The sequence below is a fragment of the Boleophthalmus pectinirostris genome, unplaced genomic scaffold (genome assembly GCF_026225935.1).
Source record: "Boleophthalmus pectinirostris isolate CB_2022bp ecotype Guang Dong unplaced genomic scaffold, ASM2622593v1 HiC_scaffold_3, whole genome shotgun sequence".
Lineage (NCBI taxonomy): Eukaryota > Metazoa > Chordata > Actinopteri > Gobiiformes > Gobiidae > Boleophthalmus > Boleophthalmus pectinirostris.
Genome location: NW_026571299.1, coordinates 19,430,854 through 19,451,261, shown reverse-complemented (window position 1 = coordinate 19,451,261; position 20,408 = coordinate 19,430,854). Strand labels below are relative to the sequence as shown.

Sequence of the window (20,408 nt, the reverse complement as noted above, 5' to 3'; positions counted from 1 at the left end):
TGTGATTTAGAGCTGTGATGCATGGAGCAAATCAGAACAAGACAGCAAATAACTACTTTTATGAGGAATAGCAATTTATAGTGAAAAAGCTGCGATAAATGTGGCTGTAATGGGTGTTAAAGCATCATCCAGTAAAAGCGGATGTATAAATCAGAGTGACCAACGTGACCTGCAAGTCAAACTATCTGAAAACATCAAGAAATCATTTACCCCAGAATATACTTCAATCTACTGACTCCTGCACCGATGTATAAAAGTGAAAAATAAAAGTTGTTCTCAGTAATTGCAAAATGCTTCCAGTCTCGACCTGCCTTTAGTAGTCACATGTTCTCAGTAAAAGTCCTCTCTGCCACTGTAGTAAAAGGCTCACTTGAAGACGCCTCAGGGTCCAGGGAACGTGGCTATAACCGTGAAACTAGTCCCCTCGCTCTATTGATTTACTGAACCATTTCTCCACTTTTACAAACATAAAGCTCTGATTAACGGCCAGCTAGCCCTTTGAAACATTATTACTCCCTGCCGTCACATAGGAAGCATGTAATGTTCATTGCACTGGGTGGAACGGGCTCATATTTTACAGGTAAGGAGAAATTTGTCTACATTTATAACGACACAAAAGTTAAAGGTTAGCACATTAAAACAAGAGGTGCTGCAAAAGTTGAGTTGGACGCTAAGGAAATGTTAGGAGATGTCTTCCCCTCAGGGCCTGGACACTGGAGGTGGTAGAGGTGAGGCTGAGGAGAGTGAAGGGGACGTTGAGATGATGAGGCGGTGCTGGGGAGGAGGTTGGGCGTGGCACAAAGCGAAGGGACCGTGCACTTCCAATGGGAGTTGAAAATTGGGCTGACTGGGAGCTGACTGGACGAGGAGGAGGTGTGGCGAGCGGTTGGGAAGAGTAATAGAAGAGAGATTATGAAGGTTAGCCTGAATTTACACGAGCCCCATTTTCAATTTTTATTTATTATTATTTTGTTAAATTTCTGCATGTACTTTTCATTGTCATCATGCTTGCTCATCTTAGTTGTGATATAGATCAAGACCAGTCCTAAACTATTCAGGAAAGGCTCAAGTATGTTATGTCATTTTGTACAGCATTCATACTGAAATGAGAAACTCATTTCTATACACGTTTTTGTATTGATTTGATCTAAATATTGATTTCTTTACAACCCAAGAGTGCTCACAAATGACCATTAAAATCTGAGGCAGCAACATCTTATTTTTATGTAAGTCTTTATAGATTTGTGACCCCGCAAATCGTCATTTTAAGACCAGAAATTCAATGCTCATTTGGAATCTATGTAGCAAACCTTAGCCTGAACCACTTTCCTATTGGTTTTGTTTTGTTCTGCTGCAATCAAACACTACACACATTCATCAATTAGTGTATTAAATTCTGTCATATTAAGTACATTTGTGTGGATTTTTAATGAGGGGATATTACACTGTGGGGTATTAATTGTTTGCAGAAAACAAAGTATGTTTAATTAGTTTCAGTTTTGTTTTTGACACTCTGAGTTCTTGCTCTCCGTGCTCCCCGTGGTAAGCCACTTCGCCTTCTCACCTTCAGAGTGCTATCACAACACAATCAGCGTACTTTCTGTTAATGAAGCTATAGCACATCACATCAGGCTCGTGAAAAGTGTACTGTATTGTTTTGTATCCTGCATTTAGTCTGAGTCTTGTATAAGAGGAGTTTGCTTGTACTATTATCCATGAGGAGGATGAGGAGCATGCATGAATTTTTTTTTTTTTTTTTTTTTTTTGCAAATGCCAGGTGAGCAGATGCAAATAGTGCAAAAATATACATTGATGAGAACAGAGCGGAAACAAAAGAGAGGGGAGAGGGGGGGAACAGAAGGTGGAGTGGAAGTGGTAAATTCTAGAAGATAAGTGGGAATTATTCAGTGTGTGTGGATGTTAAAACCACTTGAGACATGTTTCTGATGAGGGAACAAGAAGTAGATTTTCCATAATACCTCCTCTTTAAAGCAAAAAATATAACTGCTGACTCCAAGTTGATACAATTTAAAAAAAACAAAAAAACAAACAAACATATAGTCAGTGTCCAAAGTAAAAATACTCTCTCGCTATAGACAGGGCTAATGAGGTTCTTGTACATTTAAGGTCCTATGTTACACAAAATTGACTCTTTTGAACTTTTAGCCATGTAATAATGTTGATGCCTCCTCAGAAACACACCTGGATTTGTGTTTTGTTTCACACGTGTTTGAGTAATCCTTTATCATGAGTCCGTCTTCTATCTCCAAAGATCAAGATACTCTGTTCCACCTTGTGATGTCATGTAATGGGTGTTTTCAAGTTAAGAGCTATCTTTTACTTTTCATTTAGTATAGTATGGAGGCAGGGCTGAGATTATCCAAATGACTCTAGTGAAGGTGTATGGATTTTTTTTGTTTTTTTGTTGTTGTTTTTTTTTTGGGCCTTCCCCCTTCACTTTGGAGTATTTTAAGTCTCGACTTAAGATCCACTTTTGCTCTCTGGCTTTTTACACCACGTGAGTTGTGTGGTCTTTTATGTCTTTTATTTATTTAATTTATTTATATTCTTCATTGTTTTGTAATTTTTAGCTTTATGTGTTTTAACACTTTTTATTTGTTATTAATTATGATTTACTGTCCTTTATTTTATTAATGTGTCTGTGCAGCACTTTGGAAACTGTCATGTTTATAAAATGTGGAGCACTTCCTGTATCACCACGTGACATTACAAGGTGGACAAGAGTGTTTTCAGTTTGAGAGAACAACTCATCTTAATTAAATATGCAGGGTTTGTGTGTTAAACAAGTGTGAACAAAACAAAACACAACTCCAGACGTGTGTGACAAGGAAACAATATTATAACACAGTTCAGAAAACTGTGTAATATGGGCCCTTTAAAGCTGATCGTGTTCAAAACAAATAGACCACAACATTTTCAAAACTGGTGGCACAGCCCTTTGGCACTACCCCAAGTCTTATTATCCTCTGATGTACACTATCCACTAATTGAGCCACAGTTTAATCTGGCGTTTTCACAATAGTCTCCAGAAAGCCTGCTAATTGGAACAGAAATCCAGGCAAACTGCATGGTCAAGCACTAACATATCAGACAATGCTTGTTCCTCTGTTGTTTTGCACAGAGAAGGCTTGTCTTGTTAATGAAAGCGGGTACTGTGTATGTAGCCAGTAAGTGAACTACTTGCAGAGATACTGGAAGTTTTGGAAGTGAAAAGTTTGTCTATTGCAGCACTTACTATGTGCAAGGAATATTAAATGTCCTGGATAATTGTTATAACTAATGTGTACTTTTGTGGTGTATTTTCTGCTTGTGGGCTGCTGCTAGAAACAGAGATATAAAATGCTAATCTTGACAAGGCTACAGTGAATGCTCCAAACTCTGGTATTAAACTGCTGTGATGAGCAGTGACCCCACTAGGCCAAGAAATTAGATGACGTTTGTAGAGAGGCAACCCCGCAAAGTAAGAATGCATGTTTCCAATGTATTTTTAAAGGGCCTATATTATAACATTTTCACACACATTTATGTTATAATGATGTTTCCTCATCAAAAACATGCCGGAGTTGTGTTTTTTTAATCCACACATGTAGGCTGGCTCTTATCTCAAGGCACTCTGTTCCACCTTGTGATCTCATGTGGTAATACAGGAAGTGCTCCACCGTGTTAAACACCTTCACTAGAAACATTTGGATAATTGGGTTTCAAATTCCAGTTATAGGTCCTATATTATACAAAATTGACTCTTGTGAGCTTTAAGTCATGCTAGAATGCCGGAAAACTACTTCTTCATGTGTGGATGAAACAAAACACAACTCCAGATATGTTTTTAATGAGATAACAACATGGTTTAAAGCTGACGAGTCAATTTTGCACAATATAGGACATTTAAGCAATAAAGACACCTGCAATTTAATAAATGCATATCCCCCATCTTAATTTTTTTTGGTCGGAGGAAGCCAGGAGGGGGTATCGCCCAGGGTGCCAATCTGTGTAGGATGACCACTGATTCCAGGTTAAGCAATAACATCTCCTTAGAAACAAGGAGGTTAAGTTTTTTTTTTTTTTTTTTTTTTTTTTTATACTGCACCTAATGTCAAATGGAACCAAACAAGCAAGACTTGAATATATATCAGGATAACCCACGCAAAGAAAGACAAAGTAAGATTTTACTGTCTTTACCCTCCCCACAAAAACTGAATACTCTAGATGGCAAATTAACGTGTTAATTGATTATTTTGATTAGCTGTCGTAGCCCTAATCACATCATTTATCTTCCCTAAGTCTTCAATGTGTGTAATGTAGCACAAGCAATAGTTCGCCTCTGATAATCTATAAAACATTACAGATTATTACATAAAGCACCAGCTATTTCCTGCTTTTATTTGAAATACTGTTCACAACTCAAGTATAATTGCTTAAATGACTTACTTATAAACACTTACCAACTGAATAAGCAGCAAAACATCGCAGAACTTTTTTTTTTTTTCCCTTAAAATGTAGTTATTTGTCTAAAGTGGCTTAATAATTATAGAAACAAGGACTACTGATGTCCTTGTTTTATTGTTTTTGAAAAAGTAACATTTTTGACACAGAATCCAAATATCTTGAATGACTGCAAGTACAGGTCAGTGGGCAGAGATGGGGGTAGGTGAAAACAGCAATTTTCCGAACATTACAGGATTACTCAAGCATACTCAATTATTTGTTATACATCTTTGAGTAAATTAATAAGGGAACACTTGTATAACTTATAACTTGGGTAAAAGCTTAAAAAGTTGATTTAGCATAATATGCAGTAATATGTATACAAATCTTCTGTTAGCTGCTTAAATATTTCTCCTCTCATTCTATTTACTTTACATATTTCTTAACAATATCCCATTGGTAAAGGGAGCTTGTATGCAGAGCATCCAGGTGGTGAGTAGGTCTCTGGCAGCACCTAGTGGCCACAGGTGCACACACGCTCTGCTGTGGAGCTCCAGGGGGGGCGCTGTCCATGGTGCTGACTGCTGTGGGCCGTCAGTGCTCCCTGCTGCTCACACTGGAACTGCAGCCCCCTTCGCACACTAAAAGAGAGAGCCTAACAACTCATGCTCCTGCATAAGAAGAGAGATGGAGATCACTATACTTGATCTATTTAAATCTATGAGTACAATTTGATTGTACTCATAGATTATTGCCATTTACCTTAATGCCTTTTTAAATTTTAACGTGTGTATTCATATCTAGAATTATTTTTACTTTTAATAATTTATTTCATGGCATTTTTATTTGAATTTACCCATTTATTAGTGAGTGGACTGTGATGTAATTATTCAGTAAAGTAGCTTGTTGGGATAGATGCAATAGCTGATTTTTTTATCTTACAAATGGATGACAGTTATTTAATACAGGAGCAATCATCTATACTCAATAACAACTACAATTTCTACTATTGTTATTGCTTTTAGAGCTGCTGCTACTACTACTACTACTACTACTACTTTCCTACTCTTCTTCTACTCCTCTGCTACTATTTTATTTAGTTCTGGCTTAATAGCAAATAATTCTACCAGCTCTTTGAATGGCTAATGAATAACCTGATCCTATGAATGTGTAAATGAACTAGATTTCTTTATACCATCACTTTGCACAAGCCTTTTCTTTTTCCGTAGACCCATAAATTTCATTTATAACAACAAAAAGCTGCATTTTAACTATATTCATGGCCTATAGAAACCCACCACTAGTTACAAGTCTGTTTTGCTTCATGTTAACTAGATCTGTACGCGATGTATCCATAATTAACTCTGTGTGCCCCATGTTGCCATATACTATAACATAAGCTGCATATTCTCCTCTACCTGACCAGCGCACGGCCGGAGACACTCTATCCCCTGTGTATGAGCGCCCTTCTTCCTGTTCTTATTCTAATTAATGACACCACACAATTGATTGTTTAGTGTGTGCGGGTACAGAAATGTGTTTGGAATGAATTATTATTAGCCGGACAAAAGAGATGAAATATTAGGCGTTAAGTGGGGCCCGTAATAGAATTCCTCATAAAAGGTCTATTGATCAGGGTGTGTGGGCCTCCAGAGCATTCACATATCACAGCGTCTTAATTACACACCAGCTCACAGTGCAGAGGTCGCAAAAAGTGACAGACCAACATACAACTAATGTCGCGTGGTTTAAAGGTGTACTACGGAACATCAGCGCATCTATATGGAAATAATATCACTTTGTCTAGAAAGTTCCACAGTAAACCTAGACAAGCAGGTTGCAGCACTACGCTACATTACAGTTCAGATCTGTGGACAGTGGCCCCTATTCACAGAAGGAATTATTATGTTTTTGAGCAACAGGAACACCCAGAATGAATAAATGCTAGATGGATATATTTAATAGCAATAAGATCTCCATGGAGACAAGTAAGTAGCAGACCTTTCATCAAAGTTGAGCAGTGCACCTTTAAAAGAGCCAGTCAGTTTGATTTTTTCCTTCACCCCAGACACTTCCTCCAGCTCCTCCGGGAGGACCATCCAGGTGGGACATGCCCAGAACACCTCCTGAGGAAGGCACCCAGGAGGCATCTGGAAAAGATGCCTAAGCCGCCTTAGCTGGCTCCTCTGGACCTGGAGGAGCAGTGATTCTACTCCGAGCTCCTCCTGTGTGACCGAGCTCCTCACCCTATCTCTAAGGGAGTGCCCAACCACACTGCAGAGGAAACTAATTTCGACCACTTTTATCCGCAATCTTGTCCTTTCAGTCATTACTCAGAGCTCATCACCATAGGTGAGGGCAGGAACATAGATTTACCAGTAAATCGAGAGCTTTGCCTTTCGACTTTCGACAACGGTTCAATAAGCTACAAACATTTCAAGTTAAATGTTATATTAAAAACAGTTGATAATTATAACTATATAGAAAATCCCTACTATACTCTAAACTCCCCTCCTTCCTCACTAGTATTTACTATACTTCAAAATTGCTATTTGAATGCAGTTAGCAAATCACATTTTTGAAGTACTATAATTTCCTCGACAAACTACAAAATATCTTAGGTCTTAGGTCTGTACAAACACGCTCTGAAATGTGGTTTTGTAATAGTTTGTTTCAATTCATTTCAGTCTGTCTTTTGGTCAATTCTTCTGGATGTGTTTAAAATGTGAACTTTGAGCAGAATCCTATTAAAACATTAATCGCTAATTGCAATTGCTTGTCAGGAAAAGAAAATGTGCAGCCCTATATCAAAACTGGTAATCTTATTAAGCCAGGGAAGCACAAAATTTCGTATTTCAAAACAGCTAATTTGAGTTATTTTTTTATCAGACTTTTAATTAGATTGCATGTCCTTTCCGCAGTTTGAATCCTGCATAATTAATCACTTTTTCTTATTTTGAAATGGTGATTGTTTTGACCTTTTGCCAGTCAGCCCGTCTTCTGTCTGACTTTTTCCTCTTTTCCGTTCACGGCGTGCCAACTGTGCGCAGTCACTCACCACTTCTCGTCTCTCTGGGGTGCTCGCGTGGTCCCTGCTCGCCCATGGGTGCCCGCGTATCACCCAGCACCTGCTTCGCCACACTCACAGCAGCAGGCCCCTTGACCTTGTTCACAACAGGATGTTCTTTCGGATCAATGCCCGAGTTTGCCACCCATAACTGCGCCCATCTGTCAGCAGAGACCATTGATCGGTCTGATGGAGTTCGGCTGTGACATTGTGTAGTCTGTACAGTGCAGGGCATAAAACCGAACACTTTTTGAGTAGTGATGTTCAAAAATATTGATATGTCATGATACTACATTTGGTGATGCAGTATCGTTTTCGTGGGCAGTTGTATCAATATACACAGTTGGGCAAGTTACTTTAAAACTGTAATGTGTTATTTATTACTTATTAGTGTCATTTCAAAGTAAATTGTTACATTACAATATTACTGTATTTAAAATGTACGGCATTGCATTACAATTGCATTACCTTTAAGATACTCTCACCAAAATAACTGTGAAGATGCTGAACTTTTGCACCATATATGCACTGAACCAGGACTAAACCAGGACTGAACCGAGGACTGAACCAGGTTTAAACCAGGACTAAACCAAAAGTGAACTAGAGCTGAACCAGGACTGAACCAGTACTAAAACAGAACTGAACCAGGACTAAACCAGAACTGAACCAGGACTGAACCGAGGACTAAACCAGGACTAAACTAGATCTAAACCAGGTCCAAACCAGGACTAAATCAGGACCAAACCAGGACTAATCTTGGACTAGAACTTGAAAGCCTTGCAAACACCCTGTCTGCCCGGCGCGATCGGTCATCAGGTGCTCTTCTCCCCGTGGAGCGCAGAGTTCAGCGTCGGTCCTTTCACCCACAGTTACCTGACGGTCTACTCGGGCGCATCTCTGGCATTTCACCGCTGCTGATATCACCGTGATTTTAACAAAGTAGTATGAAGAAAAACGAAAAACCCACCATTTCAATCCAGGTTAAAAATGCATTGTAACACGCGTTACTGACATGTGTTCCGAGTAAAACATAAAATTTTTTTTCCCCTGTAATGCCTTACATTACTGCGTTACAGCAAAAAGCAATGCATTACAGTAATTTGTTACTTTTATAACGCGTAACTCCCAACACTGTCAATATATAGTGTGTTTTGTGTGTTTAGAATAACTAAATATGTAGAATTTGTGTGTTAAACATGTCCAAATGAAGCACAACTCCAGGTATGGACAGAGTTTCTCAAACATACATGAATGAAATAAAACCTCAGATATGTTTTTGAGGAGGTAACAACATTATAATATGACTTAAAGCTCACAAGAGTTATTTTTGTGTAAGACCTTTAACTATTACTTTATAAATTGACCTTTATCTGTTACATATATAATATAAACTTTCTTTTTTTTTCCCTCTTCTTCTTTTTTTTAGGTACCAATGTTCATGAAGCCAAGAGGATCCTATCTGAGAGCGGTCTGCCCATCACAGCTGCAGATGACCTGGACGATGCTGCCAAAAAAGCCGTGGCCGCCATCAGGAAGTGACCCCCCCCACACCTCCTCTCGCAGCCCTCCGGTTTAACACTAGCACTGCGTTGCTAGTTTGTCTGATCTGTGCTAAAGAAAGACCAGCACCCGAGCAGGTTTTTCACACAGATATAAGCTGCTCTTTGTTCCCTTGGAGGTGTTGGCATTAGAATCATGATGAGGTGAAACCATGTGACCTTAGACGTACACTAGTGCATTCCATTTATGTTTTTGCCTTTGGCAGATTATAATTTCATTATTTTATTTGATAATTATTTGATATATATAATAGAAGTAATTCATTTTAAGCCAAATGTGTAAAAAGTAGCCAGAAATCAACAAGAAGCCTTTTTCTGTGTGTTCATGAAAACCAAAAACCATGTGCTCAGATGGGACTTTTTGTAAATCCTGTCTTATATATGAGCTACTTAAAGGGAATGTGCCAACAGTACCAAGGCAACACTTTTAAATAAATACAGAAATAAAAATATAAATAATAGAAGCAATAGTTTCCTATAGAAAAGTGTCATAGTTACAGTTTTTATAATGTACAGAACATGGTCAGTGCGGAAATGTTATATAATTTGACAATAAAAAATGATTATTTTGATGATTTTCTTTTAGCATTTTTTTTTTAATTCCCATGCAACAGAACGTACAATCTTACAGAGGAGTGAAGCTAACATGCTGTATATGCCATTGTTCACTTATATTACATTTCTGATCATTTCTAGGGTCAATACAGGACACAATCTACACATAAAAGTGAAGTTTTGCAATAAACTTAGTCGAGACGATGTGCTGTTTGAACCTTTCCTGGAATACTGACAGTGACTACGTTTACATGCACATCAAAATCTGATTATTATCTGATTTCAGTTAAGATTAAATGACATGCAAACTGAAAAACTGATAGTGAAGGACCATTCTCAGAAAGAATCAGATTATTTGCTTTTATCTATTCCTGCTATAGGAAAGTCAGTGCCAATTTACAAGCACCGAGTTCACTGTGGCCACCCTAAAAGACTACGAGCAATCTAAATCCAATCATTTGGTACTTTCAGCCCTGGAATTGCCAATCTCTACTAAACAAAAGGTAAAAGGAGGTGTTAACTTGAAAACTACCGATTCGCTACCGATCACAAGATTGGACAGAGCTTTTTGAGCTTTAGCGATGTAGCCAGACTAATAATACATTGTAACTGAAACATGTGAATGAAACAAAACACACATCGAGGAATGTTTTTGATGAGGTAACCACATTATAACACGTCTTAAAGCTCACACATTACTTTTACATAATATAGGACTTTTAAATTGCATTGACCAGATTTGGGTGCAATCATTACTGAGTTCCAAAGAATTAAGATATATGTGCTTAATAAGTTCATGTTGTCTGCAGTGAAACAGAGCAAAGGATCATGGTAGTTCTCTCATTCTTTTAGCATTAGTGTTGCCTTTAATCTGAGGTTTGTAATTTGATCTATTGTGAGGGCTCATTTTATTCTTGTGAAAGTTTTGACGATACAATATCACAGTATTTCTGTTATTGTTACTTCTCATATACTTGCAAAATAAGTCTCCATAGACAAAGACATTTTTATTTAATTTTTTATTTATTTATTTTTTATATATATACAGATTTCGATAAACAATAGTAGATACTAGTATTAACTGATACCAGAGCAGAAACTGAAAACAGCATTTATTTCCTTTAAACTAGAATAAAATAAGACTGATCCAAATGTGTTATGGAGCTGTTACTACCCTGATTCATCAGCCAGTTTCACTTTGTGGAAACCATCTGACCTCACACCATTAGGATTCATTGGCTTGACGGAGGCAGGTGCTTTTTTATTTAAACAACCGCTGGTATTTGGTCACATATGTAATGCGCCAAATCCTGGATGAAGAAGGGGAAATAACGCCTTTCCTTTGATTCACCAATTCACCAAACATTCTCTTTATTCCGGCTTTAAATCCTCGATCTCGAGAATCGTTGCCAACACAGAATTTATGGCTTCGTCTGCATCCATCTCGACCGCTTTGTTTACTGTTGTGCTGTACCACAAAAGGGACTCAGACAGGAGCTTGAATTTGTCGTCTCTTCGCTGATTGGCCAGTGTGTGGGCTACAACTTCCAGGGTTCTTGTAAACAGTCTAGTGTATTCCGATTCCTGACCTAGTCGCTGGAGAGAAATGAAATTGAGCAGAGGCACTAGGTGACGCCAGCCTGGCTACCACAGAACAGCTTTGTATAAATAAAAGTTCAAAAATGATGAGACTTTCTGGTCCATCCATGACCAGTAAAGTCTTAATACACGTCCAACCGTCATATCAACTGAACTGACATTTGGAAGCCAATATTTGATCCAGCAAAGTTTTCAGTATTGGTGCCGATGTCCAACAACAGTCTTGGATCGTATTACGTCTGATTTGGCCCTTATATCCAGCTCCCTGGATGCCTTTCACCTAACTACTCCAATGTTAGACACAAAGTAGTTGCACTTATCAGCAGAAGTCATCTAAAAAGCGCATACTCAGACTTGTCTCACTCTGTGGCCGTAGCATATACCCAGACTTGGCGCGGCGTAAAAATGGGCTGAAGGGTTCAATAATTGCCTTATTTCATGCTCTCCCCTCTGCGTGTCAGGACTCTCCCCGCTGATGGATTGGATGGAGGAATTTAAAGCTTGTTAAGGCACAGCTTCTCAGACCCATAATATTGTTTAATTCCGAGTGGAGCTAGAGGTCACGACGAAATGTGCACACTGATTTACTAGCCAAAATTAGCGACCGCTCCTTTATATAAATATAGATGAGCTTTTGGAGGTCAGCCTGGAGACTACTTCCCTGATTTTCACTGGTCTTCCACTTCAGCAGGTGGAGAGAGGGGAGGGGAATGTAAAATGGCCGCCTCGTTTAATTAAGCTGAATTATTATGCCATTGGAGTTGTATTTTTCTCCCCAGGCAGCGCTGCGCTATTTGTCTTTGTAATTGTCTGTTTTGCTTCCTCAAACTGCTTGTGAATTGATGTCAAACGGTAATTGCCACTTTATGAAGCCGCCGAGAGTGTTTAAGTACGGTAGGGGAGGGAGATGCTCTGAGACAAGCGGGTCAGTCTTGTCTCCTCTCAGAAGTATGGGCTATTTATTGTGCTTTTGTAAAGGCACAGTGAATGCATCGCTTGAAAAAAATGGCACACAGAAGTATCGAAAATCATTAAAGACACCGCACAATCGTCACAGAATTGCTGGTATCTTTAATGATTTTCGTGGAAGCTACTTAGAGTGGGGTCCATACAACTTTTCAAGAGGGCCAGATCTCCAAATGTATGGTAAACACACGATAATGTTTTGATTGCATTTTCATAGAAAAAAGGGCAAGTCATTTTGAAAAGTTTGTTTTATATTTTTTTTATGCATTTATTTATCTGGTCAAGTTATTAAGTCCAAGCAATGTACAGAAAAGGGTACTTTTTTTTGTGGTGGTGGACCAAGTTTTGTCACTTAAATAAAAGTACAGATACTGAAGCAAAACAGAATATATATATATATATATATATATATATATATATATATATATATATATATATATATATATATAATATATAAAATATTCAAGTAAAAGTACCACATGAAAACTCTACTCAGCTAAAAGTATTATATTTTGCTTTTAAATGTTATTTTATTTTTTTCAGTGAAAAATTAAAAAGTGAAATTGCTAATAATATACAAAATGTAATATATATTGTTGAAGTGAAATGTGTTTTGAGGAACTGCATTTGGCCATCAAAATAATTTTTTGGTGGAGAATCATCTACCTACTTGTCCCTTGTTGATGTCCTTGCTAGAATGTTCCAAAGTGAGGCATTAAACTGTGTTATATTGCTCAGAAATGCTGAAAGCAGGGTAGCCTCTCCATAGATTTAACTTGTAACTTGGCATGGTGGCACCCCACTGTTTATCACCATGAAAAGTTTAATACCTTAGGTATAGTCAGTGCATAAAAGTACAATTCAAATCATCTACAAAGCCATTTCTTCTGAGAAACATAAGTGCATAAGGAACACAGTGGATCAACTCTGAGCACTTTGTTTTAAACAATGTCTGAGTATTTGCAGCCATCCAGATCAGAACTTTTCTGTCACCAACAATCACCCGTCAGCTGCTCTGAGTCTCCACGTGTCAGATATATGTTCAGTGTTCTATATAAAGACACTGTTGTAAACACCAAACACATGTTTGCTCCTCACCTCACAGATAGTGTCTCTGTCACCTCCTCACACCACATGCGTTTTGACAGCTATTGTCGAGGAAAGAACAACTCACCTCGGGTGTGATGGGATATTTTGCTGCTACCTCTGTCTAGAGTTGGACAATATGGGGATAGAAATGTAATCGTGATCTTGTTCCTGTAATGTATATTTATTTGTATTTATTTGTATTTCTAATACAGAGGAATATCTGTCTAGTCACCACGCCTTCTGGTGCACCTCGATCCAGATCCCGACAGTACTGCAATCACGTTTGTTTTTTTGAGTGACACATGTGAAACAAAGGTGTTCATGGCCACTTATCATTTAGAACAGACTAAGAGAATTTCCTTCTTCCCTCATTGATTCTGCAGATATCTGCATTTTTTTCCAATCCCCTGAGATATTTTTTTTCCTTTCTTTTTTCTTGGTAGGTTTAACCAGTTGCAATAAATTGTGGATTTTCAGAGGAAGCAGGTGACTGTTGTACCTCTACAATATACTAATTATGATAAGTCATGATGTGACTCCAAAAAAAGGTGATGTTTTCTTTTTGTTTTTTTCTTTAGGCCCACCTCTATCTCTGTCTCTCTTTTGGCCTTGAATTCACAGCATAAAAACATTTATCTCTGTATCCATATAATGGAAGGACTCTATTGATTTGAATACCCTGGAGCTGTTTCAAAAAAATTGAGCGTAAGAGAAGAAGGATTTAAAAAGTTGGAAAATACACTTGCGGTATCTTATTTTACCATGACAATCTGTTCTTCGCAGACATCTCTCAATCAATAACAATGCAGGGTGTCTCTTAATACGAAAGGTGTTTATGAAAAGTTGGTGGCCTAACGGAATTCATCAACTTCACTTTGCTAATTTCCATCTTTTTTTTATTTTTTTATTTGGAAGCCATACTTTGCCAATTTATCTTCCCGCTCGTCTCTGCTGTCAACTCTTTTCTTGTTGGACTTCACCAGTACATAATCCATCTTGCTCTCATTCATCACATCCATCAAAAGTTAATTTGCTCCCAGTGTCAATCAGCATCCAAGCAGCAAGTGCCCTCCAGTAACATTGGCACGCGTGGAAAATATGAGCGAGAAGGTACATACATAATAGTTTATTCCAAGATTGTTTTATTTATTGTTTAAATTGTTATTTTTATTTTTACTAATTCTGACAATTTTTACTGTAACTTTTGGATACAGTTGCTATCCCATGCAAAATTTGTCTTGGGATGGGGTAGCATGCTTTAAAGGTGCACTGCATAACATTTGTAGTGAAGGGTCCACCACCTAATGTCTCTATGGAAATATTATTGCTTTGTCTAGAATGTTCCACAGTATAGATTAAACCTATTTATCTGTCACAAGAGGTTACAGCACTACGCTACATTACAATTCTGTGGAGAGTCACCCCTATTCACACCCATAATTAGTAAATGCTAGATGGATTTTTTTTTTTTAAGTCATAGCATAAAACATTCCAGCTAAAACAATACTATCTCCATGGAGACAAACAGGTGGTGGACCCTCCACCAGAAAAGCTGCGCAGTGCACCTTTAACACACAGAGAAGACTTCAACAACATGAGTTCATACAATCCACCACTGAACATGAGCAAATAAAAGACTAGAAATGGCCACAAGCTTGCGCATCCCCTAAGTCTCTGTGTGGTTTTGATTGCACATTAAGGATGCACCGATCCAATATTGGGATCGGATATCGGGGCCGATACTGAAAAATTAGCTGTAAGTGGAGTTAATATGATTAACTGAGATTTAGAAGCTGGACCACGCCTCAACCTTCTCTCCAGCCAACCACAGCTTATCTCAACCACGCCTTCAATTACCCAGAAGCCCTATTTATACGGCCTATCCCGAATCCCGACAACATGGTCTGTGTCAGCTTTGTCAACCCGCGTCCCTCCCACCCCCTGTCTTTTGGCCGTTTTTCAGCCTGATCCTTGCAAGTGAATGGATATTCGCTTCCAAATATTGGTTCAGCCGATAACCTGGTAGGACTTTAAAATGCATGTGATAAGGCCCAAAAGGTTTTCAATCTCTGCACTGGTATTGGTTAATTGGTTAAAACTGGTATTGGCAGAAAAAACTGGATCGGGACATCTCTATTGCACATCTCCTAAGCCTTTTTGCAGTTCTGATTGCACATTATTTCATCTATATGTGCAGTTTTGATTGCTTATCCTTTAAACCTGTGTGCAGTTTTGATTGCACATTTTCAGTTCAGCTCTATAAAGTTTGATTGCACTGAAGGCTGTGATTGCACGTTCTCTAAACCCTGTGTGCAGTAAGTGCATAAGTGCTCCTGAACCATTAAAAGTGACTCAGCAGCTAACAGCAATAACACTTCCCTCTCGCTTGCTCTTCTCTTCTCTTCTTCCCCAGTCTCATATTTGTGTCTCATGTTATCGTCGTCAAACTCCTCGGCTCACAGCACGTGCTCACTGGATGTTTTCGGGCTCAGAGTCGGAAAAGTGGCCTGTCACCTCTGGTTTTGGCGTCTCCATGTTGGCCGAGCGATAACGGTGAGATGAAGGCTGCATCCACACAGCGTCTATAATAAACTCACCAAATGAACACGGGGATAAAGGTGGACTCAATGTGACTTTGTAAAGTAATGGTGCGCGTCGCATGTTTGGACATCTGCTCCCGTTTGTTTATGTGTGACAATATGCTCGTGTGCCCATTTTCGTTTTCATTCAGCTAAGAAAAGAAAGTGGATTGCTTTCTCCGTAAGCGTAAACAGTGGCTTAGCGCATCTTAGCACTGCTACAGGATTTGCATAAGATGAATATATATACGAGACTCCACAGTAGCTAATTGTAAACATTCTGCAGTTTGTTGTTTAAACTGTGGTTTTGCTGTTCATGCGCTTGTGATTTTCATTTAGTTTAACAGAGTGTACTTTGTCCCAGTTGAAGTTGAAGTACTATAAAGTCTTCCTCAATACATCTCCATAGAATTATAAGGTCCTATCTGGTGTTTTGTTTTTTTTGTTTTTCAGAAAATAAGTTATTCCTATATTCTTGTTTCTTTTGTACACATTTATTAAGATTTTTTTTATTCCATTTCATTGTGCTCTGTGAGTGATCAAAGTGTTAAACCTCAAGCTCCCAGAACTACCCAAAATGCAGGTAGAACCTTATAACTGTAAGGGGCTAGATACCTGGTGAGAGCATTTTGAGTGTTGATTACAAAATTATCCAGGCTGGCGCCATCTCATGCCTCAATTTCATTTCTCTCCAGCAACTAGATCAGGAATACACTAGACAGTTTGTAAGAACCCCAGAAGTTGAAGACCACAGACTGGCCAATCAGCAAAGAGCTGTGAAGCCATGACATCAAACTCAAGCACCTGTTTGGGTCCATTTTGTGGAACAGTGCAACAGTAAACAAAGCGGTTGAGATGGATGTAGATGAAGACATACATTCAGTGTTGTCAATGATTCCCTAGATCGAGGATTTAAAGCTGGAACAAAAAGAATGTTTGGTGAATTTTATTTAATTTTATGAATTTTTAGCTTAATATACCAGTTCACCCCGTTAGCGGTGCATTACATACGTCATGAACAAACAGCAGCAATTGGTTAAATAAAAAAGTACCCGCCTACCGTCAAGCGAACAAATCCTAATGTTGTAAGGTCAGACGGTTTCCACGAATCAGGCTAAATAAGTCTAGCTAAGATGGAAAAAAACATTATCACACAATGATGTCTCTAGGTGAGCCAACATTTTCAGCTCTCAAGCCAGGAGCAGCCTGTAAATATTACGATAGTAAATGTTGTTCAAATTAAATGGACCTTTAAAGTGCAGAATATATTGTAAGTTTATTGATTGCACAATGGTTGATGAGACTAGGGGGCAAAAGTAGTAAGAATGACCTTTTATGTATTGTTTTTTTGCTTTTGTTTTGTTTTTTATTCTGGAGATAATGTTAAAGGTGCACTGCGTCACTTTTTGGTTGGGGGTCTGTCACCTGCTTGTTTCTAGGGATATGTCATTGTTCTGCCTGGAATGTTCCATAGTGTGACATTAAACAGCTCTACTTTATATTTATTCAATTACAGGTGGTTTTATAGCTCAAAACTACCTAGAAAAATAAACATTCTGACTGTGAGTGGGGTTGCCTTTCCACTGATCTGACCTGTAACTTCGTCTGGTTTTGTCTCCATGAAGATAGAAAGGTTTAATACCATGTTGTGAAACACTCCAGACAAAGCAATAACATCTCAATGGAGAAAAGCATTTGATGGACCCTCCACTAGAAACATTGCGCAATGCACCTTTAACACGAATGCCAATTTTCACAGTACTATAAGATTATAATGTATCTGTAATGTAAATCATCATTTCCCACCAGCGGTTCTCTGAGCAGATTGTATAAGGGGCAGGAGGGGAGCACTTTTCCTGAATGAACACATTACCTACATCTACAGGAGATTTCAAACACTTCCACTTGTAAAACCCCCCATTACCCCGGGTCAATAGGGGCCAATAGAGCTCGAATAAATCCTTGGACCTGTGCCGGGGCCCCACACATGGCTGTCCGTCTGTCTGATTGCCTGTTAGCAGTCCACTAGTGCCCTTTGTGGCTCCAACCATTTCCCTGCCACGTCAGATATGGGTATACTAATGAATACGCGATGACAGTACTTACAGAAGCAGTCTCGCCCGTGTAGATGTATCCACGGGTTACTTTGATGTGACAGAGAAAAGGAAACTGTGGAAACAAACGGGTCAGAAACTCATCTTCAGGCTCAGATTAAAAAGTCCTGCTTCACAGCGGCGCAGTCTTATTGAGCTGGGATGGCGGGGGTCTTCATGCAAATGGAGCTGTGATTGGGCAAGCGGGAGGGGTATGTATGTGTGTGTGTCCGTCCATCGTGTGGTGTGGTCGTCTGTCCAATTACCTCAGTGGAGATGAATGAGAGGCAGTGGGCTAAGGAACTGTCTCTCACTCATTATGATTCAAAGCTTTCCTTATCTGAAGTCGATGAATGGACTAGAGTTTCTTCTACGTTGCTTTTCAGGAGTGTAATACTGGCTGCATGACTTGCTTATCCCCCAAATATTCACTACAAACAGTTAATGAGCTCAACATTTAAAGTTTCCTTCAGCTGCTTATCACAAGATCAAGTCAGCGTTTGGTGAGAAATTATTATTTTTTGGTCAAAATTGTTAGAAATTGTTTTTTTTTTGGCATCTTATATCTGTTATTTATTTATTTATTTTTGCAGTCGTTTTGTGTTTTCTTATATCCAATCTTCATGCTTTGATGCAACGTTTCTCCTAAGCTATGCCTGGAACCAAAGCCAGACTCCTCTCAGGGGCACTACCAGTAGATATCGCCTGGTTTGGAATGTCAAAAAAACCAGTGGACATATTTTCAGACTGATCCACTCCAAAGTTAGCCAGGCTGGCACCACCTAGTGCCTCCACTCAATTTCATTTCTCTCCAGCGACTAGGTCAAGAATCAGAATACACTAGAGCCATATATTCTGTGTTGGCAACGATTCGATCGAGGATTTAAAGCCGGAACAAAGAGAATGTTTGGTGAATTTTATCAAGGGGAAAGACGTTATTGCCCTTCTTCCTACGGGATTTGGGAAAGCTTAATATACCAGTTAACCCCCGTTAGTGGCACATCACATACGTCACGACCAAATAGCAGTGATTGGTTAAATGAAAAAAGTACCTGCCTACCGGACCCTAACTCTAACCCTAACCGGCGAATTCTAATGCTGCGAGGTCAAACGGTTTGTACGAAGTGAAACCGGCTGATGAATCAGGCTACTCTAAAGTAAACAAATGGAAACATCTATTGTTTTTTGTGACAACACATACCTGGCCTTTCGGTGATGTATTCAGAAACCATATAATTACATTAATTAGATTTTTGAATTGCTGTTTTGTTATGCTAGATATGCTTTTCAAATGTATTCAGTTAAAAAATGGTTGGCTCCCCCATTTAATTCTCAAAAGTAATTTTAATGCACAATCTTACAAAGTCTGTTTTGCTTTTACGGTTACATATTTTAAGTTAAAATCCAAATCACAGATACTTTCCGATCACACATCAAAATGAGCCCATCCTGCCTAGCGCCTTCATGCATTCCCTCCCTCTCTGCTCAAAGCGGTGAAGCAGCAGTTTTGCTCGGTGGAACAGCTGTCAGTGCGCCGTCACAGTGCGGGCTCAAAGTGGTGGCAGTGGTCTGGGACATCCCTCCTGTCTCCCTCCACCTGGATTCTGCGCCCTTCAAAGCTCCTCTCCAAGGACACCCACAAGAAGTCGATCTGTGCTGGGCTATGGTCGGCAGGCAGGTGTCCCCAAGCACCAGCACGGCAGCTGCTCTGGGCCCCACGTGTGTGTGTGTTGTGTGTGTGTAGAGTGAGTGAAAGTCTCGGGGGGTTAGGTGAAGGATTAGGAAAAAGGAAAAAGACACCTCACTCTGAAATAAAATAAAAATTTACAAATAAATAATGTTTAATAATTTACACAGGGTCAGCAGATCACTCCTGTCCTTTTATCACTCCACTGGCTTCCAGTTTCTTTTAGAATTGACTTAAAAAGTGTGTTCATTTTTAAAGCTCTTAATGGTCTTCCCTGTCCCTATTTGACTAAACTCCTGTCTGTTCAGAACTCAAATTGGGCCTTAAGGTCAAACCAACTGAAGTCCAAAAAATCCAGGCTTGAAATATATCCTTTAAAGCTGGCTTTAACATCGGGTAATGCAGGAACTCTTTGCACAATTAGTTTGAATTCACAGTTGATTTTATTGGAAAGCACTTGAGTTTTGCAAAGGGCTCTACAAATAAAAACTGATTGAGTGACTGATTGGTTGGTTGGTTGATTGTTTGGTAAAGTTTTAGGACCATTTCTGCCATCACTTGTTAAATAAAATGCTCCGTCAAGGTGAAATAAACACTATAAATAGATAAATAGAGGTGGCTGAAGGTGTCTGGATCAACTTGTCACTGTACATGTACAATATAGTGGTTTAAGAACAAGAAACAACAAGAACTGCTTCTCATGTAACTTCTGGTCTTCAAATCTTTTAAATTTTGTGAACATAAAGTTTTGTCACTTGTGAACTTAGT

General features: G+C 38.9%; 1 protein-coding gene across 1 annotated transcript in view; it reads left to right on the top strand.

The window, feature by feature from the left end:
* The window catches only part of suclg2 (succinate-CoA ligase GDP-forming subunit beta), a 104,273-nt gene extending 94,626 nt beyond the window's left edge, over nt 1–9,647 (top strand). Inside the window, exon 11 of the mRNA XM_020930974.2 lies at nt 8,940–9,647. Within this exon, the coding sequence (XP_020786633.2) occupies nt 8,940–9,052 (113 nt within the window). The 3' untranslated portion in view covers nt 9,053–9,647. The remainder of the gene's footprint in view (nt 1–8,939) is intronic.
* Nucleotides 9,648–20,408: the final 10,761 nt, after the last annotated feature.